The sequence below is a fragment of the Heterodontus francisci genome, chromosome 6 (assembly GCF_036365525.1).
Source record: "Heterodontus francisci isolate sHetFra1 chromosome 6, sHetFra1.hap1, whole genome shotgun sequence".
Classification (NCBI taxonomy): Eukaryota; Metazoa; Chordata; class Chondrichthyes; order Heterodontiformes; family Heterodontidae; genus Heterodontus; species Heterodontus francisci.
Genome location: NC_090376.1, coordinates 110,746,911 through 110,771,464, shown reverse-complemented (window position 1 = coordinate 110,771,464; position 24,554 = coordinate 110,746,911). Strand labels below are relative to the sequence as shown.

Sequence of the window (24,554 nt, the reverse complement as noted above, 5' to 3'; positions counted from 1 at the left end):
AAGAGAATTCCAGATTTGCACTAGCCTCTGTGTGAAAAAATGCTTCCTTAATTCTCTCCAAAATAGCCTAGCTCTAGGTTTAAGATCATGCCCTCTTGTTCTGGATTCCCCACCGAAGGAAATAGCTTCTCTCTGTCTACTCTTCTTTGAATTTGTTTAACATTAGATTAGATCACCACTCAATCTTCTACACTCAAGGGAATACAAGACAGGTCTATGCAACCACTCCTCATAATTTAACCCCTTAGTCCAGTATTATTCTGGTGAATCTCCGCTGCATTCCCTCTGAGGTCAATATATCTTTCCCAATGTTCAGTAACTAAAACTGAATGCAGTATTTGAGAAAAGGTCTGACTAAGGCTCTGTACAACTGAAGCATGATTTCCTCCCCTTTTGGAGCCCTTTGAGATAAAGGCGAACATCCATTAGCTTTTCTAATTGTTTTCTGTACCTGTCCACTAGTTTTTAGTGTTTTATGTATGTGCACACCCAAATCATGGATTTGGAGTAAGAAGGGCTTGGCAGTGGCGACATTGTCAGTAAACATTGTTCTCAATTTCTTGATCATTCACATGCACACTGTGGGAATGTGGGTTCACACGGCTCATGTACCTCAATGCCTTGGGCTGTTTGTGGGATCAGCTTGATGATGACTTAAAGCAGCTTTCAGTTCTTCTGAACAGGGGATGCTTTATGAAGAGGGCTAGTTGAAGGAAGGTTATTCATCCATGTCTTAAGGGGCTGGGATAAGTTGTTTGGTCACTGTTTATAGTAATAAAGTGATAGAAGAGTTGAAATGGACCATATAACCATGGTATCAGAATGATTTGGAGAGAGATCAAAGGTAGAATTGGTATCAGGGTTTTGAGTAAACAACTGTTTGCTGTAGTCATGCTGCAATTGTGAAGCGTGGTACCAAAGTTCCTGTAGTGAATTGTGAGCACAATAATGAAGAATCATATAAGCATACTGGAGTCATGTCGTATTATTTAGCAGAGTACTTATGTTGGATTGCGTGACATGAGCTCATTAAAAGCAAAGATCTGATTCTGTTGTTGTTACAATTGATGTCTGTGTACTCTGGTGTTTAAAGTAACAAAACAAAATACAACAGGAAAGCAATTGTTAACACACCCAAATCAGGAAATGATAGACAGAGAGACTTGGGACTGGCACATCATTTTTTTCTTTGAATCTCATTGTGACATAGAACGCATCAGTGTTAAGAAAAGAAGGTGCAAGTTAGGAAAACGATTTATTATGAATTAGCATGAAATGCCAAGAGGAGAAGCACTGATTTGAACCTAACGTAGCAATATGAATAGGAACAAGCCTGTAGTAAAGTATGAAGGAAAAGGTCAATGATAATGAAACACTGGAGAATGCAATGTCAAGAATGTAAGAGACAGGCTAGAATGAGTGTTTTGGAAAGATACAGGCAGGGAGGAAAAGAATTAGTAATGAAATGGCAGAGTCTAGAAGAGAAGAGAAAAAGGGATGAAAATAGAAAGGACCAAGATCTGTGGATTAGTAATTGCAAAGATATTTCTTGCCTTAGTTTCTTTTGCAATTGTAATATAAATTTAAATTAATAGGATTTGGGAGTCCAGGCAGTATTTCACACTCCATCTGTCTCTAATGTGAATCTGACAGCTGTTAGTGATGGCAAGAAAATGTTTCAAGGTAGTGTTGCCAAAAAAAGCTTGTGAAGATAAACCATCCACATAATCTCCCTGCGTTATAGAAGTTTGATGTAGGATTGGCACAAAAAATATTCCATCTCACTAATCTAAAAATTAGTGTTTGATGGGATGTTTTATCCTCAAGTTTCTTATGAAGCTTATATAAATCTGAATCAATCAACAAGAAAGCACCTTTTATGACTTGCCTTGTTATATTTCCTTGGGAAGTCTTCCCATTTCTTTCTCAATTGAAAGAATGAACTGGAAGTTTGGTCCTATGCCCAGATCACAGAAACTTTAAAACAACATTAAAACTTGAATTCATATAGCACCTTTGTAGTAAAAAGTCACAAGGCACTTCGGAACATTATCAAACAAAATTTGAAACCAAGCCATATAAAGAGATATTAGGACATGAGACTGGTCAAAGAGGTAGGTTTAAGAAGTGTCTTGAAGGAGGACAAAGAGGTAGAGAGGCAGAGAGGTTTAGGGAGGGAATACCAGAACTTGGAGCCCAGGTAACTGAAAGAATGGTGAAGCGATGAATATAGGAGACATGCAAGAGGTCAAAATTGGAGCAATGTAGAGATCTTGGAGGTGTGTGGGGCTGGTGAAGATTTCAGAGATGGGGAGGGGCATGGCCATTGAGGGATTTGAAAACTAGGTTCTGAACTATTTTCATCCCCAAACTTAAAACGTTTGCAAGGATCATGAAAGTATTATCATAAAATCCTATTCATTCACTATGTTCTTTTAGGGAAGGGAATCTGCCCATGCTACCTGGTTTGGCCTACATGTTGCTCCAGATCCACACTACATGGATGACTTTTAATGTCCTCAGGGCAGGGCAAGTAGGGATGGGCAATAAATACTATCTTAGCAGTGTCATCCATTCCCAGCATCAAATTAAAACAAAAGTAAAGTCAGACTCAGAGTACCATGATCACACTCTCTTCTAGAATGTGGTTATTAACAGTTGTAGCTTTTAGGTTTGAGAGTGATAATGTTTTCTGCATTTATTTACTTGAGTCCCTCATTTTATAGATAATGATCTGTACAGCATATCCTTCTGCACAACAAAATATTACCAAAGTTTCAAGCCTCAAAATTATTATCATCATTATGTAAATTAAATGAGTCTCTTAAAATAGTTGGCAAAGGAAACTTAGATTTGTACATTTGCCTGCTAACTTGACAACAGTCTAACTGATAATGTTCATTATTATTTGTATTTTACATTAATCCAGTTGATAAATTTTAAAAACAATGTACTATCTCTGCCATGGTTACTACTGGTTTTATTAATTACTTCATTAAGGAAGTTTTTTCTTGAAAGTTTACCTCCTTACTTGTTTATCCTAATGCGCTTCTGGTTTCCAAGCTAGCCTCCCATTCTCTAACCTCTGTAAACTTCAGATTATCCTAAACTCCTCTGCCTACATGTTATCCTGCACCAGTTCTGCTCACCTATCACCCCAGTATCACTGCACTGTATGGATTCCCAGTCCCCCAAAGCGTCCAGTGTAAAATTCTCATCTATGTACTTAAATACCTTCATGACCTTATCCCTCCCCAACTCTGTAACCTCCTCCAAACCTACAACTCCCTTCACCCAAAATGCTGTGTTCCTCTGACTCTGCCTCTTATGCATTTCATCTTTGCTTCCCGTCATTCTTTCATTGGTGGCCGTGCCTTCAGCGGCATAGGTACCACCCTCTGGAATTCTTTCCCCCTAATCCCTCCACTTTTCCATCTCTCCTTTAAAATTCTGCTTAATGCTTTTTACCAAGGTTTTAGGTACCCCTCCTAATATCTTTCTTTCTGGTCATTCATTTTGTTTACTGTGCTTTTATGAAGCATCTTGGACTTTTTTATATTAAAGGCACTATCTAAATATATGTGATCATAGAAAACCTGAAAATGCTGGTATAGGAATGAAATATTTTTAAAGGGAGTAAATTTATGGATTTAATTCCAGATGCTTCCTCATGAACATGGCTCAACAGCAGTTATAGATATACTATGGAAAGCCTCTGTCCCAAAAATTTCTAAAAAGACAGCATCCTTTGGATTTTGCTTGCTGCATATGTTACACCCTTTATGTACAAGGGGATATTTTCCAAGGCTTTAAAAACAACATGGAGCTTCAATAATGAGGTCACGGTTATGCAAAATTATCTTTGTGATAAGTTATTGTCCATATAAAGACTGATGATTATGACACCCAAATGTGTTTGGGGATGAAACTCAAATCCAGATCCAGCACGAAAATCCAAATTAGCACAAACCATCTTCAAAATCTACTGCTAAAAGTGAAAGAAAAATAATTTTAACCCCAAACTCCAATAATTACTACCAATTATTGCCACTTATTTAAGATATATATGTAAAAGAGGCTATTTGGTTTTGTACCTCATCTTCCCAAACTTTGCTTTTAGTAATCTGTATCCATGTAACTGTCCTCATATGTTGACCCAACACATAGTACCGAATGAATAGTGGCACACCATGGGTGTTCTTACCAGATGGAGCAGCGAGCCTCCTGAGGAGATCAATGTGTTGGGGTCAGCACCATCCTTCAGCAGCTTCATGACTGCAATAACAACAAAAATAACAAAATGTTAGCACAGCAAAAAGTGTTTCTCATCACTTTAGATGTAAACAGTGGTTTAATGAATATTGGTATGCTAATTGGATTAAGAATGCATTATTTGAACAGTGTAATATTTTGTCAGTGCACTCAATCGTGGGTATTGGAGTCTTGGTTCAATCTTCATGAGGTTCTAAACTGTGATCCCAATCTCAGTTGGTCCTGCAATTTGCTGTTCAATTTAGTGATTTTCCACAATGTGAGTTCCTAATCTCAACTGTGCTGTATGAAGAGCCATTGAGGACTGATAATTACAAAAGGAGAAAAGGAAATATCAGATAGATGAATTAACCAAGGCTGTTTCTCCACATTTTCCAGCAACTAACTCAAAAGGATTGATGCACAGCGGAGGAAGACAGGAACAAAAGAGCCGATGGGCAATCCAGAAACTCCCAATGGTACTTGCAGCAGGAGCATTTCAGGAAATCACAGGCACACAACTAATGATGTTAGGTCCAGTAAAATAAGCAGATGAAAAATCTATGGTGTTAGAATACAGACTCACCCTTGATGATCATCGGAAAGGTGCTTAAAACTTGATCAAAAGGTGAGCTTAAGAAGGTTTTAAAGGATATCACGCCAACTTGCATTGTTGAATGATAATTTTCTTTAATCCACTGACTGGAGATCTGAAGTTATACGTTTTTGAAGAAATTTTAAAGGAACAGATAAAAAAGGATGATTTTGCTAGCAGCTTAGGATGGCCACCTAATTTGCCCACAAAGTCCCACAAACAGCATTGACATAATGACCTGATCATTTGTTTTAATGATGCTGGTTAAGAGATAAATAATTGCCAGGAAACTGGGAGTATTGCCTTGCTCTTCTTTAAAATAGTGCCTTTGGATCTTTTGCGTCCACCTGAGAGAGCACACAGGGCCTTGGGTTAACATCTCCTCCAAAAGAAAGCACCTCCGACAGCACAGTCCTCCCTTAATACTGCACTGAAGTGTTAATCTAAATTACGTGCTGAAGTCCCTGAGTAGAGTTAGGACCAAAAGCTTCTGATTCAGAGGCCACAGTGTGACCATTCAGCCAGAGCTGACACCTTACGCAATGTGAGCACACTACACAATGTGAGATACCATACACAGAAAGTGAGACTTTTAAAAGTTTCTTGCACAACACACTGAAAAATACATCACTTTCTTTACTTTTCTGTAATAATAACAGCAATACTTCAAAATGACAGCAGGCTGAGAGTTTCATGGATAGCACATTTCTAGAGGTAGTCATCCCACAGCTTAAGGGTGTGCTGGCAGGGAGGGTATGGGTGACTGCCAGACAGTCAAGGAGGACTGGGAAGGTAGTGCAGGAGTCCTCTGAGTGCTGTCCAACTGGTATTCAGTTCTGAATACTGGTGAGAGTGATAGTTCTTCTGGAAAGCACAGCCAGTGCCAAGTTCAAGGCACCAGAGGTTGCTCAGTTGTATAGAGGGACAGGAGGATTATGAGGAATGCAATAGTGCAGGGTGGCAACATAGGGGATTCTAAAGTTAGAGGAACAGGCAAGCATTTCTATGTTCACATACATGAATCCGGGATGGTATGTTGCCTCCCTGGTACCAGGGTCAAGGATGCCACAGAGCAGCTGCAGAGTGTCCTGAGGGAGGAGGATGAACAGCCAACGGTTGTGGTCCATATTGGTACCAATGAAATAGGTAAAAAGAAGGATAAGGTCCTGCAGGTGGATTTTATGGAGCTAGGAAGGAGACTAGTAAGTAGGACCTTTGAGTAGTAATCTCCAGATTACTCCCATTGCCATATGCTAATGAGTATAGAAATAGGAGCCGAGAGCAGATGAACAGATGGGTTGGGATTTTATGCTGGCAACAGGGGTCTCGACATCCGAGAAAAGTGACGCCGAGAACCCCGCGTTGCCTCTTCTCTGGAAGGGCCCGCCAAATCTAGTGCCAATCAGGCACAAGTGGACAGTGGCGGGCCTTCCACAAGATCAAGGACCCCGTCGCTGGAAGTCCCACTCTTGGAGAGCTGCCGGCCAATCAGAGGAGCACCTACTGGAGGCCCAGGAGCGACACTGGACCCAGGCGACAGATAGGTCAGAACAGGAGGGGCCTTACAGGGTGAGGGTTTCGGGGGTGGTAAAGGGGGTCACAAGCAAGGGCAAAGGTTGGCTCTCAGCAGGCCTCCCCTTTCCCGATGACTGGTCCCTCCTTCAGGCACTAAGTGCCTTTTAACGAGGGACACCCCCCCACCCCCTTCCCTGGAGCCGGGAAGCAGCCCACACGGTTTCTTATGCCGTGCTTCCCCTGTGGTGACAAGGCCGCCCACCGCACGGGGATGAGGCCCTAAATTGGGGTAGCTGCCTAGTTAAGGACCTCAATTGGCAGAGCGGGAAGGCCTGACTGAATTTTGGCAGTGACGGGAACAAGTAAGAGAAAATGCAAAAAGGTTTAAATTAGGTTTACAATGTATGTATGTATGCAAATGCACAGAGTGTGGTAAATAAGGTTGGTAAATTGCTGATGCAAATAGCCACATGGGAATATCATGCTGTGGAAGAAAGGGAGTCCAGTTCAATAAAGGGCAGGACTGGGTGCTAAATATCACTGGATACAAGGTGTTCAGGAATGATAGGGAAGAAAAGACCTTTTGAAGGGTGATAGTGTTTATGAAGGAAATTTTTACAGTGCTGGAGAGAGAGGATATCCGAGAGGGGTTATGGATGGAATCTATTTGGTTAGAGCTAAGAAACAGTAGAGGTACCATTACACGACTGGGTGTATTCTGAAGGCCACCAACTAGTGAGAAAGTTTTAGAGGAACTAATTTGCAGGGAACTTATGACAGGGGTAAAAACAATAGACTATTGCTGAAAATAGAAACACGTTATCGAAGCTTTTCATCTTGCACTCAGGATGTAGATGATATGTTTGCTATATTTGAATCCGCAGCTGCATGCAATAATTTCCTTACACGTCTTAGTGTGCTCAAATTCACCTTTGAAATGGAGCAGTCAAATGAGCTCCCTTTCCTTGACGTACTAATTGAGAAATCTGCTAAGGGGTTCTCTACCATGGTCTACCGCAAATCTACCTTCACTGGTCAATACACATGTTGGCATTCTTACAGTTCCACACGCTATAAGATTGGCCTTATCGGCAACCTCATAAATAGGGCCCGAGCCATTTGCTCACCATGCAAGCTTAATGCTAAAATAGGGCAAACCAACGATATCCTGCATGACAATGGCTACCCTGATCAGATCATTTCTCGCTGTATATCGCGCAAACTTATGAACGGGCCTAAGGCAGTCATTTTCGGCCCTGAAAAGTGCCCAGTCTACCTCAAATTACAAGATGAACATGGTACAAGATGAGGAAAGATGGTGTTAAGCATTCATATGTTATCACCACCTGTCATTTCTACCACATTGCCACCAAAACATATTGGCCAAGAAATTCAAACGAACTCTCAATTTTGGTTATTCCCCTGCACATGAATGGTAGGGCTTGATGAAGCCAGAATATTCCTATAAAAATGGACATAGAGGAGGCCATGCAGGTAAGAGGTTTGGGCCAATGCAGCAATGACCCACAGTTAAGTGATCAATGGTCAGAGGTGGAATGGTGGGCTTCGGAGAGGGATGATCAGGGACTTCAGATTGGGATCACAAGCCTCATGACAGGACTATGGGTCTTGGGGAGTGATGGGGGTCACAATTAATGCGGATGTCATTGGGGGGGGTGTGAAATCGATGGTCAGGGTAAGTAGGAAGAGGGATAGGGAGAAGGGACCCTGGAGGGCAGGGCCAGGGAAATGCAGGGTGGGGGGAGGAATGCCTAGAGTCAGGGTTGGGGTAGAGGGGAGGAGGAGATCAGAGTCCAGGGACAGAGCTTTGAGGTTGGGGTGGCCGGGGATAATGGGGCCAGGAGGGGCTGACAGCAGCACAGATCTGGATGAGGTTTTTCAGGTAAGTAACTTACCTTTCTTTGTGGACAGTTTTTTAGTGTTGGCTTCCCTGAAGCTGTTGGGTGTTGGTACCAGCTGCCTCTGCGCAAACCAATGTTGCAGTGAGTGCGTGAAGCAGACGATAGGCCTGCTCTTTGCATATGCAAACAGCCTAATATCTGCTCAGGAACGGGTAAAGGATGCCTTTTGTTTGTCTTTTCCCAATATGGTGGGTGACATGCTTCCTGCTCGCCGTTCTGGGGGCCCAACTTCTGGGCTGATGGATTACAGGAAAGACCGAGATTTATATCATGCATTTCATGGCTTCAGAATGACCCAAAGTGCTTTACAGCCAATAAATGACAAAGAAGTCAGCGCTATTGTAATTTTTGAACAGCGATGACCATTAATCTGTTCTGATAAAGGGTCACTGACCTGAAACATTAACTCTGCTTCTCTCTCCACAGATGCTGCCAGACCTGCTGATTATTTCCAACACTTTCTGTTTTTATTTCAGATTTTAGTCATATTGGCTGAGGGATTAATATTAGCCAGGGTACTGGGAGAACACCCCTGCTGTATCTCTAAAAGTGCCATTTTATGTCCTCCTGAGAGGGCAGACTGGGCCTCAGCTTAATGTCTCATCCGAGAGAATGGGTTAGTGTTCTGAGTTTACACTGAAAATGTGGAGCCTCATATTGCCCAACACCTGCATGTATTGAAACATTGTTGCCATACTGTCCTTGTGTTTCCAGTCATTGAAATTAAATGAAACCATACTTTAGAAGTTTCTATCACCAATAATGTGCAATTATTTAGAATTTGAGGCATTTTTTTGGTTATTGGGATATGGGCAATACTGGGAAGGGAATATTTATTGCTCATTTCAGATTTCCCTGAGAACATTAAGGGTCAACCACATCACTGGGACTGGAGTCACATGTAGGCCAGATTGAATAAGGGTTCTATTTTCCTGAAAGGCATTCGTGAATTAGTTAGGCTTTTACAGTACTCTAGCAGCTTTTAATTGTGAGATTGGAACTCATGGCCTCTGAATTATTAGTCTAATAACATAATCACTAGGCTACCATACCCTTTAATGCGCATCTGAAATGCTCTAGCCTGGAAATTGGTTTGGAGGAATGGTTTGGCCTTGGGCCTCATGTAAATGAGACTGGTGAGCTGTGGACGCATGCTGGGAATCTGCAGGCAGTTGGATGTGGACCAATGCATTGCGACAGCAGCCCTCAGGTGATTCCTGGGAGGGTGGGGGAGCAGGGGAAGGAGGCGAGTAGGAGCCATCAATGGCCTTTGCCACTGCAGTATGTAAAAAAAGGAAAAATATACTGCAAATGCTGGAAATTGGAAAGAAAATACTAGAAATATACTACAGGCCAGCCAGGATTCATAAACAGATTCATAATATTAAAAATATGGACCCATCATCAGAACATTTTTTTTTTAACAGATGCTGACAATTTTGCTGTGTATTTCTGACTTTCTCTGTTTTAATTTCCCATCTCAACAAGCCAAGTTAATAATAATCTTATGGTTACTGGGCTATTCACAATCTGAAGCTGTGTCAGCTCTAACTGTGCATCACGTTGTTTGTCATTGTGGGCTGTTTTCATCTTTCTACTAAACAGCTGAAACAGAAACTGCATGTGGTACACCTGGGGACTCTGAAAACTAGACCATCACCAGTTAACCTTTGCTTGAAAACAAAGCAATCACCCTTCAACATTTTCTTTGAAATTGTTCCAACACAGTGGGAAAAATAGTCAGAAACTCTTTCCTGAGTCTTGCTTGACAGGGGCATGGATCAGAGAATTAGGAACAGAAACCAGCTTCACCATTTTTCACCCAAAATTCCACTGCTAGCATCCTGTCCCGTATTAAGCCTTGTTCGCCCATCACTCTGCTTCTCAGGGTTGCAGGTACTATAGGGAAAGAGTGAGGAAGTAAGGCTAATAGGAAAGCACAGGCATGATGGGCTGAATGGCCTCCTTCTGTACTCTATGATTCAGTAATTCAAATCAGGAATGCAATTAGCCACATCTGATTTCCCAATAGGCCACATTTGGCTAATGGATAACGTATTGGACATACGGCAATCTTTTTTTTACCTACTGAATAATGATTTTTTCAATCAGCACCATCTGAGCTTCCACATTTGATCTCTTCCCCACTTCTTTAAACCCAGTCAGGGTTGCATGCCTTCTTTCCATCATCTTTGAGCTATCCTTGTTACAAATTCTATTTGGTCCATCCCAAGTGCTTACCTGCCTCTTTTGCCTGACCTGTCTGGCTGTCTGACATTGTCAGGACTTAACAATGATTCTGTCGCTCATTGCAAGAGGAAAGCAGGGGAAAGTTAATTGAAAAAACATGCAGGGGAGAGGCTTGTATTACCTATTGTGTTAAAAGATCCTTGTCATGTATTATGGAGGCCCCATCTATTGAAAGTTAGCTAGATTTATTTTATTTCAGAAGGGAGAGAGAGCTCCTTGGGACATTTTACTATGTTAAAGATCTTACATAAATACAAGTTGTTTTCGTTCTTTGTGTCCCCTTCATGATGCCTTGCCCATTTAGATATCAGCTACAGTCCCCCTATAATTTACCATCTATTATAAATTAATACAAAATCGTATATATAAATTCCCTCTGTATGCAAGGAGGGGAAGATGCTCTGTGCTGGGAACATGCATTCATAAAATTTATCCTTACATTTCAGATACTCCTTCCTAAAATTATTTAAGAGAACTCACACAAAAATATCCAGGCTTTTGTATTTTGCCTGGTTTACCTGATCTCCTGTCACTTAAGTCCATTATCTACATATCGCCCACACTAATATTAATTGGTGCAATGTGGAGCAAGTGGAAGAGTTATTTGGTCATTTTTCAAAAATAAATGTTCATGTGACAACATGCTGATTTAACATTAAAACAGAAAAAAATAACTCTCCTGAGCACAACGCTTCGTTGAAAAATATTTAGGTTTTCATGCAGCCTTCAATTCATAATTAAGTTTCCGAACATTTGGCAGTGTAATTTCAGACATAAAGAAGCTTGTCGACCATCAACTAAAAATCTTCACATTAAATCACTGGAGTGGCACGGCAGGTATCTTTTCACAACAGCAGGGAGTCTTTCCCTTCCACGGTCTTTCTTTCCTTCTATCTTAAAGATTTAAAACCTAGGTTTGCTTGCATTAAACCACTGATTGATTAGTCGCACCTTCTCTCCTATACTTTTCAATCATTCCGTCATCCATTCTATAGCTTTTCTCTTCATCTGGGATTTATTAAAGAGAGGCTGAATTCTGGCTCTCCCATTGTTGATAATTATTTACTGGTTATACAGCTTTTGTGAAGCAGCCCTGTTTGGAGTAGTGAGAACAAGGCTACTTTCTGATACACTTAAGTCGCTTCTAAAATATAGACTGAACGCTAATGGAAGTATTTATGTATTTTGCAGCTTTTAATGTTTGCAATTGATTTTATTTTCTCAGCTCCAATAAAAAACACTTATTTGGCATCAGTTCAGCTGAACAGCTTGAATGCAACTGAACTCGGCGAAATATCCAGTTGAATGAATGCTTATGGTGATTACAATGCAGGAAAATGACAAAGCTTGCTTTATATCAGTAATATGTTCATCTATTATAGCTATTGGGTGTGTAGGTAAAATGAGTGGCAGTGTTTTAAAACAAGGCATTAGAAACTACATTTACACAGTTATTTTAAAGATTTAGTTGTCATTAAAGATTATTAATATCAATTCATATTCTTAAATAACAATCCTAATGACAAAAAAAATAGTTGATATGGTTGATTTTAACTCCCAGTGGGTTTTTGGCAGGAAAATGCACAATTCAGTTTCCCACCTGCAGCCGAATGAGGCTACGATGGTTTTAACTGCAGGTCTCAATAACATGCAGCTGCCAGCCTGTGGAAAATTGAACGGCCAGTTGGCTGTCAGCTGCCACTCAGTTAAGTCTGGTTATAAGTCTTCCACGAGTGTCTTGTTCTAGTTCTTAATGGCCCCACAAAGAAAAGTACGAAACCTGCCTTGAATGGCTGCTTCTGCTTCCAATCCCATTCTTCCAGGCCTTCACCTGGCACAGAAGACAACGTGGATCCACACTCAGGCTAGAGGTAAAACTGCAGTTGGCACTTGTTTGGACTCCAATATGGATATTTAAAGAGGACCCCACTGGATTTGGCAGGAGGCTTAGTCCCCTCTCCAGAAGTGCCAATAGAAATTGACAATGGCATGATCCAGGTAAGACTTGACAGATAAGTTATCTGGTGGATGTTATCTACTAGCCCACAGTTTTCTAACAATTCCATAATGTTCAAATCCATTCACAAATTGTCTGATAATGAAGCAGCTCATACCAGTCATCAGTAAGGCCTGGATAACATCCAGGCTTGGGTCAACAAATAGCAGATAATGTGCAGAACACAAGTGCCAGGCAATAACCATCTTCAACGTGAAAAGGCCCAACCACTTCCTCCTGAAATTAAACAGCACTAGCATCTCCTATCATCAACATCCTGGGGTCACCACTGAATTGAAGTTTAACTGAATTAACTATACTCCTGAACTTTCAAAGCCATTCTACCACATACAAGATTAGATTAGAGATACAGCACTGAAACAGGCCCTTCGGCCCACCGAGTCTGTGCCGAACATCAACCACCCATCTATACTAATCCTACACTAATCCCATATTCCTACCAAACATCCCCACCTGTCCCTATATTTCCCTACCACCTACCTATACTAGTGACAATTTATAATGGCCAATTTACCTATCAACCTGCAAGTCTTTTGGCTTGTGGGAGGAAACCGGAGCACCCGGAGAAAACCCACGCAGACACAGGGAGAACTTGCAAACTCCACACAGGCAGTACCCGGAATCGAACCCGGGTCCCTGGAGCTGTGAGGCTGCGGTGCTAACCACTGCGCCACAGTGCCGCCCTCAATACAAGGTTTAAGTTAGGAGTGTAATGGAATACTTAACACTCATCTGGATATGTGCAGCTGCAACAATACTCAAAATGCTTCATACGATTTAGTAGGAGAATTCCATTTGATTTAACATCTGTCATCGACCACCAGTCCACTATGGTCTGTATATGAATGATTGATAGGATGCACTGCAGGAACTCACCAAGATTACTGAAAAGCAACTCTCAAATCTGCAACTGCTACAACCAAAAAAGACAAGAGTAGAAAGACTAATGTCCTTTAGGGAAAGAAATCTGCTGTCCACACCTGGTCTGGCCTGCGTGTGACTCCAGACCCACAGCAATGTGGTTGACTCTTAAAATCCCTCTGAAATGGCCTAGCAAGCCACTCAATTGTATTAACTGCTACGAAGTCAACAAAGAATGAAACCAGATGGACCACCCAGTATCGACCAGAAACGACAAACCCCTGTCGACCCTACAAAGTCCTCCTTACTAACATCTGGGGGCTTGTGCCAAAGTTGGGAGAGCTGTCCCACAGACTAGTCAAGCAGCAGCCTGATAAAGTCATGCTCACGGAATCATACCTTACAAACAATGTCCCAGACACCATCACCAGCCCCGGGTACGTCCTGGCCCACCGGTAGGACAGACCCAGCAGAGGCGGCATCATAATGGTATATAGTCAAGGTGGAGTTGCCCTGGGAGTCCTCAACATCGACTCCAGAACCTATGAAGTCTCATGGCATCAGGTCAAACATGGGCAAGGAAACATCCTGCTGATTACTACCTACCGCCCTCCCTCAGCTAATGAGTCAGAACTCCTCCAGGTTGAACACCACTTGGAAGAAGCACTGAGGGTGGCAAGGGCACAGAATGTAGTTTGCATGGGGGACTTCAATGTTCATCACCAAGAGTGGCTCAACAGTACCACTGCTGACAGAGCTGGCCGAGTCCTAAAGGACATAGCTGCTAGATTGGGTATGCCGCAGGTGGTGAAGGAACCAACAAGAGGGAAAAACATACTTGACCTCGTCCTCACCAATCTGCCTGCCGCAGATGCATCTGTCCATGACAGTATTGGTAGGAGTCACCACCGCACAGTCCTTGTGGAGACAAAGTCCTGCTTTCACATTGAGGATACCCTCCAACGTGTTGTGTGGCACTACCACTGTGCTAAATGGGATAGATTTCGAGCAGATCCAGCAATGCAAAACTGGGCATCCATGAAGCTCTGTGGGCCATCATCAGCAGCAGAATTGTACTCAACCACAATCTGTAACCTCATGGCACGACATATCCCCCACTCTACCATTACCATCAAGCCAGGAGACCAACCTTGGTTCAATGAAGAGTGCAGGAGGGCATGCCAGGAGCAGCACCAGGTATACCTCAAAATGAGGTGTCAACCTGGTGAAGTAACAACCCAGGACTACCTGCATGCCAAACTGCGTAAGCAGCGTGCAATAGACAGAGTTAAGCGATCCCATAACCAACGGATCAGATCTAAACTCTGCAGCCATGCCACGTCCAGCTGTGAATGGTGGTGGGCAATTAAACAACTTGAGGAGGTGGCTCCACAAATTTCCCCATCTTCAATGATGGTGGAGCCCAGCACATCAGTGCAGAAGATAAGGCTGAAGCATTTGCAACAATCTTCAGCCAGAAGTGTGAATTGATGATCCATCTCGGCCTCCTCCTGAAGTCCGCAGCATCACAGATGCCAGACTTCAGCCAATTCGATTCACTGCACATGACATCAAGAAACAGCTGAAGGCACTGGATACTGCAAAGGCTATGGGCCCTGACAATATTAGGGCAATAGAACTGAAGACCTGTGCTCTAGAACTTGCTACGTCCCTAGCCAAGCTGTTTCAGTACAGCTACAACACTGGCACATGCCTGGAAAATTGCCCAGGTATGTCCTATACACAAAAAAACTGGACAAGTCCAACCCGGCCAATAACCGCCCCATCAGTCTACTCTCAATCATCAGTAAAGTGATGGAAGGTGTCATCAACAATGCTATCAAGTGGCATTTGCTTAGCAATAATCTGCTCAGTGACACTCAGTTTGGGTTCTGCCAGGGCCATTCAGCTCCTGACCTCATTACAGCCTTGGTTCAAACAAGAACAGAAGAGATGAACTCAAGAGGTGAGGTGAGAGTGACTGCCCTTGACATCAAGGCAGCATTTGACCTAGTATGGCATCAAGGAGCCATAGCAAAACTGGAGTCAATGGGAAACTCTCTGCTGGTTGGAGTCATACCTAGCATAAAGGAAGATGATTGTGATTGTTGGAGGTCAATCATCTCAGCTCTAGGACATCATTGCAGGAGTTCTTCAGGATAGTGTCCTAGGCCCAACCATCTTCAGCTGCTTCATCAATGACCTTCCTCCAATCATAAGGTCAGAAGTGGAGATGTTCGCTGATGATTGCACAATGTTCAGCTCCAAGTTTCAGAGCTTGAGCAGTAGCTGCAGTCACTGCAGTGCATCCCTGTGAGTACTATGTAGATAGCACTTTCGAGAGTGGTCACACTACAGTTTAAAGGTGGGCAGGCAGAGAGGGAATGGGTGACTGCCCATCTTCACATTGTGGGTACCCACCATTGTGTTGTGTGGCACTAACACCGTGCTAAATGGGATAGATTTCGAACAGATCTAGCAAATCAAAACTGGGCATCCATGAGGCGCTGTGGGCCATCAGCAGCAGCAGAATTGTATTCAACCACAATCTGTAACCTCATGGCCCAGCATATCCCCCACTCTACCATTAAAATCAAGCCAGGGGACCAATCCTGGTTCAACGAAGAGAGCAGGAGGGCATGCCAGGAGCAGCACCATGCATACCAAAAAATAAGGTGTCAGTCTGGTGAAGCTACAATACTGGACTGCTTGCAAGCCAAACAGTGGAAGCAGCATGCAATAGACAGAGATAAGCGATTCCACAACCAACCGATCAGATCTAAAGTCTGCAGACCTGTCACATCCAGTGATGGTGGACAATGGAACAACTAACTGGAGGAGGAGGCTCCACAAATATCCCCCATCCCCAATGATGAGGGAGCCCAGCACATCAGTGCAAAAGAAAAGACTGAAGCATTTTAATCCATCTTCAGCCAGAAGTGCTGAGTGGATGATCCATCCCAGCCTTCCCTGAGGTCCCCAGCATCACAGATGCCAGTCTTCAGCCAATCCGATTTACTCCACGTGATATCAAGAAATGGCTGAATGCACTGGATACTGCAAAGGCTACAGGCCCTGACAACATTCTGGCAATAGTACGTAAGGTTTGTGCTCCATAACTAGCCATGCCCCTAGCCAAGCTGTTCCGGTACAGCTACAACACTGGCATCTACCCGACAATGTGAAGAATTGCCCAGGTATATCCTGCACACAAAAAGCAGGAAAATCCAATCCAGCGCCAATTACTGCTCTATCAGTCTACTCTCAATCATTAGCAAAGTGACGGAAGGGGTTGTCGACAGTGCTATCAAGTGGCATTTGCTTAGCAATAACCTGCTTAGTGACGCTCAGTTTGGGTTCCGCCAAGGCCACTCAACTCCTGACTTCATTAGAGCCATGGTCCAAACATGGACAAAGAGTTGAACTCCAGAGGTGAGGTGAGAGTGACTGCCCTTGACATCAAGGCAGCATTTGACAAAGTATGGCACCAAGAAGCCATAGCAAAACTGGAGTCAATGTGAATCAGGGGGAAAACTCTCCACGGGCTGGTGTCGTACCTAACGCGAAGGAAGATGATTGTGGTTGTTGAAGGTCAATCATCTCAGCTCCAGGACATCACTGCAGGAGTTCCTCAGTGTATTATGCTGGGCCCAACCATCTTCAGCAGCTTCATCAATGACCTACCTTCAATCATAAGGTCAGAAGTGGGGATGTTCATTGATGATTGCACAATGTTCAACACTATTCGCGGCTCCTCATATACTGAAGCAGTCCGTGTAGTCTGTATCAGGCTTGGGCTGATAAGTGGCAAGTAACATTCATGCCACAAAAGTTCCAGGCAATGACCATCTCCAACAAGAGAGAATCTAACCATCTCCCCATGACATTCAATGGCATTACGATCACTGAATTCCCCCATTTTCAACATCCTGGGGGTTAACATTGACCAGAAACTGAACTGGAGTTGCCATATAAGTACCGTGGCTACAAGAGCAGGTCAGAGGCTAGGAATCCTGCGGTGAGTAACTCATCTCCTGACTCCCCAAAGCCTGTCCACCATCTACAAGGCACAAATCAGGAGTGATGGCATACTCTCCACTTGTCTGGATGGGTGCAGCTCCAACAACACTCAAGAAGCTCGACACCATCCAGGACAAAGCAGCCCTCTTGATTGGCACCCCATTCTCAAACATTCACTCCCTCCACCACCAACGCACAATGGCAGCAGGGTGTACCATCTACAAGTTGTACTGCCGCAACGCACCAAATCTCCTTAAACAGCACATCCCAAACCCGTGACCTCTACCGACTAGAAGGACAAGAGCAGCAGATGCATGGGAACACCACCACCTGCAAGTTCCCCTCCAAGCCACACACCATCCTGACTTGCAACTATATCGCTGCTCCTGCACTGTTGCTGTGTCAAAATCCTTGAACTCCCTTCCTAATAGCACTCGAGGTGTACCTACCCCACATGGACTGCAGTGCTTCAAGAAGGCAGCTCACCACCACCTTCTCAATGGCAACTAGGATGAGCAACAAATGCTCACCTAGCTAGCGATGTCCACATCCCCAGAACAAATTTTAAAAATCAGCAGAACGTCCTCCTTCTGTGCCGTGGTGACTGTACGATTCTATGTACGCAAATTGCTGCGAGGTGCAGAAACAAAAGTGCAGTAACATTAGGGGATTTCAATATACTAATATTAACTGGGATCGATTCAGTGCAAAAGATGCAGAGGAAGCAGAATTCTTAAAATGCATTTAGGAGAGCTTCTTCAGCCAGTAGATAGCAAGCCCAACATGAGAAGGGACAATTATGGACTTAGTTTTAGGGAATGAATCTGAGCAGGTGATAGTGATCATTTTTTAAAATTTATTTCATGTGATGTGGGCATCGCTGGCAAGGCCAACATTTGTTGCCCATCCCTAATTGCCCTTGAGAAGGTGGTGGTGATCTGCCTTCATGAACCATTGCAGTCTATCGGGTGTAGGTACATCCATAGTGCTGTTAATTCACTTAGATTTAAAGTAGTTATAGCAAAAGAGATCAGCCAAGAGTAAAAGTTTTAAATTAGGGAAAGGCCAGTTCTACTAAGCTGAGATGTGATTTGGCAAAAGTGGACTGGAAACATCTACTAGAAGGTAAATCAGAGTCAGAGCAGAGGGAGATATTCAAGGAGAGGCTAAACAGGGTTCAGAACAAATATGTTCCCACAGAGAAAAAGAGTGGGACTCCAACACTTGACCCCGCTGGATGTCAAACAGCATACAGTGTAGAATAAGGAAAAAAAAGAAATTTTATGTCAGATGTCAAAAGCTCAGTACTGTAGAAAGCTCCTCTAGTATAGAAAGTGCAGGGGTAAAATTTAAAAGGAAATTAAGAAAGCAAAGAGAAGCAGATAAAATATTGGCAAGTGAAATCAAGTAAAATCTAAAATTCAAAGGTGTTTTATAAATACCTAAAGAGAAAGAGATAACTAAGGAAAAAATAGGGCCAAATAGAGACCAGAAATGTTATCAATGTGCAGATGCAGAAGCAGTGGGCCTGGTTCTTAATGAATACTTTGCGTCCGTTTTCACAAAGAGAAGGATGAAACAGACATAGTAGTTAAGGAAAGCAATGTGAAATACTGGATGAGGTAACATAATAAGAGAGGAAATATTAAGGTGTTTAGTATCCTTGAAAGTGGATAAATCACCAGACTCAGACGCAATATATCCCAGGCTGCTAAGGGAAGCAAGAGAATAAATAGCAGAAGCTCTGACCATCATTATCCAATCCTCTTTGACTACAGTCCTGGTGCTGGTGGACTGACACCGCAGCCTCACAGCTCCAACGACCCGCGTTCAGTTCTGGGTACTGCCTGTGCGGAGTTTGCAAGTTCTGCCTGTGACTGCGTGGATTTCCGCCGGGTGCTCCAGTTTCCTCGCACAGCCAAAGACTTGCAGGTTGATAGGTAAATTGGCCATGGTAAATTGCCCCTAGTGTAGGTAGGTGGTAGGAGAATTGTGGGGATGTGGTAGGGAATATGGGATTAATGTAGGATTAGTATAAATGGGTGGTTGTTGGTTGGCACAGACTCAGTGGGCCAAAGGGCCTGTTTCAGTGCTGTATCTCTCTATGACTCTCTATGACTATAACATTGTACCATTGTTTAAAAAGGGAGGAAGGGATAGTCCGAGTAATTTCAGGCTAGTCAAACTAACCGCAATGGTGGGTACATTATTGGAAAAATTCTGAGAGACAGAAAGGCACAGACTAATCAAGGACAGCCAGCTAAGGCAAGGTCATGTCTGACTAACTTGATTGAATTTTTTATGAAGGTAACACGGAAGATTGATGAGGGAACGCATCTGATGTAGTCTACCTGGATTTTAGCAAGGCTTTTGGCAAGGTCCCAAATGGCAGACTGGTCAGAAAATTAAAAGCTCATGGAATCCAAGGGAAAGTGGCAAGTTAGATCCAAATTTGGCTCAGTGGCAGGAAGCAAAGGGTTATGGTCAATGGCTGTGACTGGAAGACTGTTTCGAGTGAGGTTCTGCTGGGCTCAGTATTGGGTCCCTTACTGTTCGTCGTATATATCAATGATTTAGACTGGTATGTAGGGGGTATGATTAGAAGTTTGTAGATGATACAAGAATTGGCTGTGTTGCTGCTGGTGAGGAAGAAAGCTGAAGACTACAGGAAGGTATCAATGGACTGGTCAGGTGGGCAGAAAAATAGCAAACAGATTTCTGTTTGGAGAACTGTGAAGTAATGCATTTGGGAGGACAAACAAGGCAAGGGAATACACAACAAAAAAGAAAGACTTGCATTTATATAGCATCTTTCACAACAACCAGACACTTTGCAACCACTACAGTATTTTTGACGTTTAGTCACTGTTGTAATGTAGGAAACACACCAGGCAATTTGCACACAGCAAACTCCCACAAACAGCAATGTGATAATGATCAGATAATCTGTTCTTTTGATGTTGTTTGAGGGATAAATATTGGCTGGAACAGCAGGGATAACTCCCCTGCTCTTCTTCAAAATAGCGGCATGAGATCTTTTATTTCCACTTGACAGAACAGATGGCGTTCAGTTTAACATCTTAGCTGAAAAACAGCACCTTCAACTATGCAACACTTCCTCAGTACTGCACTGGAGTATCAGCCTTCATTTTTGTGAACCCACAACCTTGTGACTCTGAGGCAAAGGGCTACCAACTGAGCCACAGCTGATACCAAGAGTAGGATCCTGAGAAATGTAGAGGATCAGAGGGGCCTTGGAGTGCATGTCCACAGATCCTTGAAGATAGCAGGACAGGTAGATAAGGTGGTCAAGAATGCAATCTGGATACTTTCTTTTACTGGCTAAGGCCTAGAGTATAAGAACAGGGAGGTTATGCGAGAACTCTGTAAAGATTGGATAGGCTGGGGCTGTTTTCTTTGGAACAGAGGAGGCTGAGGGGAGATTTAATTGAGGTGTATAACATTATGAGGGGCCTAGATAGAGTGGATAGGATGGACATATTTCAGTTAGCAGAGAGGTCAATAATGTAATTGGTAGAAAGATTAGAGGGGCGTTGAGGAATAATTTTTTTCTACCAGAGGGTTATAGGGGTCCAGAACTCACTGCCTGAAAGGGTGGCAGAGGCAGAAACCCTCATCATATTAAAAAAGAAAGCATTTGGATATGCACTCGAGGTGCCATAAACTACAAGGCTACAGACAAAGGAGGCAGGATTAGGCTGGATAGCTCTCTTTCAGCTGGCATGGACATGATGGGTCAAATGGCTTTCTTCTGTGCCGTAAATCATTCTATGTTTCTATGTTTGTAGTTGAAACATTGGCATGTTTATTCTCTCCACAGATTATAGAAAACATAGAAAATAGGAGCAGGAGTAGGCCATTCGGCCCTTCAAGCCTACTCCGCCATTCATTATGATCATGGCTGATCATCCAACTCAGTAATCTGTTCCCGCTTTCCCCCCCATATCCTTTGATCCCTATAGAAAACATAGTAATAATTGACCTCCAACATTTCTGTATTTTGTTTCTGAAATTTAGGCCACAGTTTTCTTGTGAGGAGCTGATAGAACTGTAGGGTAGACTGCCAGCAGGGATAGGTAGAACAAAAAACAATAGCAGGTTTTTAAAAATGTCCAGAGAGATTCGGAGTTCTGAAGACACGTGAGTTGCGGCCATAGAGTTTCCTGGATTTGTGCCCCATCATCCTGGTTCAGCTGAATGTAGGAAATATTGGAGCACACACCTGTAAAGGAACCCATTGGATTTAATTTAAAATGAATGAAAATTTGGTGTTTTGTTTACAGGCATGCGCTTTATCCTGCCTAATCTTTCAATAATTGCTGCAACCAGTGCAATGTTGTGTACACCCAGGAACATCTCCCCACAGAGTAAAAGAGCAAAGAGTTAATGATAAATGTGTCCAGGTCAATGGTTTGGCTACAATTAGAGCACCCCAGTACAGAACACATGTAAAGCCATAAAGAACATACAGCATAGATTCACTGGGATGATGCCTGGGAAGAAAATTTGTAGTTATGAACAGAGGTTTGAAACATTAGGACTATTTCCACTGGAGCTGAAAAAGCTAATGGGAAATTTAATAGAAATTTCAAATTATGGAGGATGATTAAGGAAAGACTTTGGTTGAGGAGTCAATGACTAAAAGTCAACTAGTTCCGAAGAAGGGTCACCAACCCGAAACGTTAACTCTGCTTCTCTTTCCACAGATGCTGCCAGACCTGCAGCGTGGTTCCAGCATTTCTTGTTTTAATTTAAAATTGTCACTTAGAGCATGAAGAGAGAAGTTAGCAGACAGTTCTTTACCCAGAGAGTTATTACAGTGTGGAATGTTTTGGTGGTAAATCTTTTAAGATTGAGGTTATTGCATCTTTTAAGGGAAGAGTATGTATGTGAAGTAGAGGAAGATACAAGGTTATGAGAAAAATAAAGGCAGCGGGATTAATTTAGGATTGTTCTAGCAAAAACCAGTCCAGTTACATTGGGTTGAATGATCTCCTTTTATACAGTATGCTGTTATGGTTCTATGGCCCTAAATTATTTTGGAATTAATGTGGCTCCTTTGCTGGAGATCCACAGTACAAAGCTTCTCTTTAATATACAACTATCACTAATTTGGTGCTTAAGTAGTCAGATTAAACTCAGGGGTAGATAAATTAGGATAAAGCAATGATACTGATGCAGTAGAGCATCATATGTTCTGTACTGGGGTGCTCTAATTGAAGAACGGTTCTAAGCACAATGTCAATGACAGATGTTCCTGGGTGTATATTAAGAAGAGCTTTGCACTGTATCCAACTTCTGCTCTACTCACTTTTCTTTATCCAATAGTGTGATAAGCTCACAGTTAAGAAATCCAATTATTCTGGCTCAGATTCTGGAGTCTGCACATTCACAGAATAATGCAGAAATCCAATAGTTGCTGTCAGTGATTCTATGCTCCTCCAGAATGTGTGCTGTCAAGGTCATATTACACTATTACAAGAATGCAATCCCTAAGGGATCAGTGAAATGACAAAAAAACATCCATGTTTACTCTGTTAGTCTCCTTGTAAAAGCCCTTGAAAAATTTACACTTTGTTGAATGAGGTGTAACTGACTTTTTAACCTCATACTAACTTCATAGTTACTGCTAAACACCCTCACTGGCCTGAAAAGCTAATTTTATATTTGTGGAAAGTCAAATTTTCCAATTATAATAAAAATTTCTTTTAATTTCCTGGTTTGCTATGACTAAATTTCAATGTGATTGGCTGCTTATCCTGTTTGCTCACATCGCTGCTGCTGGATGCCTGGCAATCGCCTGGGCTTGGTGCAGGTTTAAGTTGCCTTCGAGAAAGAGGAAGTCCATGCCACAGAGATAGCTAGATCTTTATGGGCAGTTATCTTTGAGATCAGCGGTGAATGCCATGGCTTCACCACTGACCACAAAACCCAACCCAATGTGTTTATTGTTATCTGTTGAATATGCAAGAAACATAGAGGATGTGTGATGCAAAGGGCAAGGATAGAATCCTTTTGGTATCACATTTATATTACACAGAGGAAATTAAAGTAGTCCACAAGCATGACCCCGAGCTTCTGGTTGCTTGCCATTTCAACACATTGCCCTGCTTTCATGCCCACAAGTCTGTCCTTGGCCTGCTGCAGTGATCCAGTGAGCATCAATGCAAGCTCAAGGAACAGTGCCTCATTTTCCGATTAGGCATTCTACAGCCTTCCGGACTGAACATTGAGTTCAATAATTTCAGAGCATGACTGACCCCTTTTTATTATTATTTTATTTTATTTTGTTTTATCATTTGTTTTATCATTTAAGGTGAGAGGGGCAAAGTTTAGAGGGGATGTGCGAGGCAAGTTCTTTACACAGAGGGTGGTGAGTGCCTGGAACTTGCTGCCGGAGGAGGTTGTGGAAGCAGGTACGATAATGACGTTTAAGAGGCATCTTGACAAATACATGAATAGGATGGGAATCGAGGGATACGGTCCCCGGAAGTGCAGAAGGTTTTAGTTTAGGCAGGCACCAAGATCGGCGCAGGCTTGGAGGGCCGAATGGCCTGTTCCTGTGCTGTACTGTTCTTTGTTCTTTGTTGTTCTTTGTTTACCATGTGTCTGCCTAATACAGGGTTTTTCATGTTTGTGCTTTTGGCTAGGGCTGTTCATTATTCTGTCATTGACATTCTCTCTGCATGAATGCTTTGTCTTTCACCACACCATTAGCACATTCTCTTTGCATTTGTCCCATGACCTCTTTGTCAGTTAATCTCTCTGGCCCTCTGTCCTATCATACACCTTTCCTTTTGTTCTCTTTCCCCTCCCACCCCCGCTTTACTTGCTTAAAACCTATTACATTTCTAACCTTTGCCAGTTCTGATGTTCGGTCACAGATCTGAAACGTTAACTCTGCTTCTCTCTCCACAGATGCTGCTGAGAATTTCTAGCACTTTCTTTTTTTATTTCAATCAGATTGTGCTTGACTAGTCTAATTGAATTTTATGATGAAGTAAGAGAAGGTTGGTGAAGGGAATGCAATGATGGTGTCTATATGGATTTTAAGAAAGCATTTGGTAAAGTGCCACATAAAAAAGCTGGTTAATAACATCGA

The 24,554-nt window shown here is 42.6% G+C and overlaps 1 protein-coding gene across 3 annotated transcripts in view; it reads right to left on the bottom strand.

The window, feature by feature from the left end:
* The window catches only part of myo16 (myosin XVI), an 878,535-nt gene that overhangs the window by 762,743 nt on the left and 91,238 nt on the right, over positions 1–24,554 (bottom strand). For all 3 annotated transcript variants that reach the window (XM_068034136.1, XM_068034135.1, XM_068034137.1), the window contains one exon: positions 4,205–4,275. In XM_068034136.1, coding sequence (XP_067890237.1) covers positions 4,205–4,275 — 71 coding nt within the window. The remainder of the gene's footprint in view (positions 1–4,204; positions 4,276–24,554) is intronic.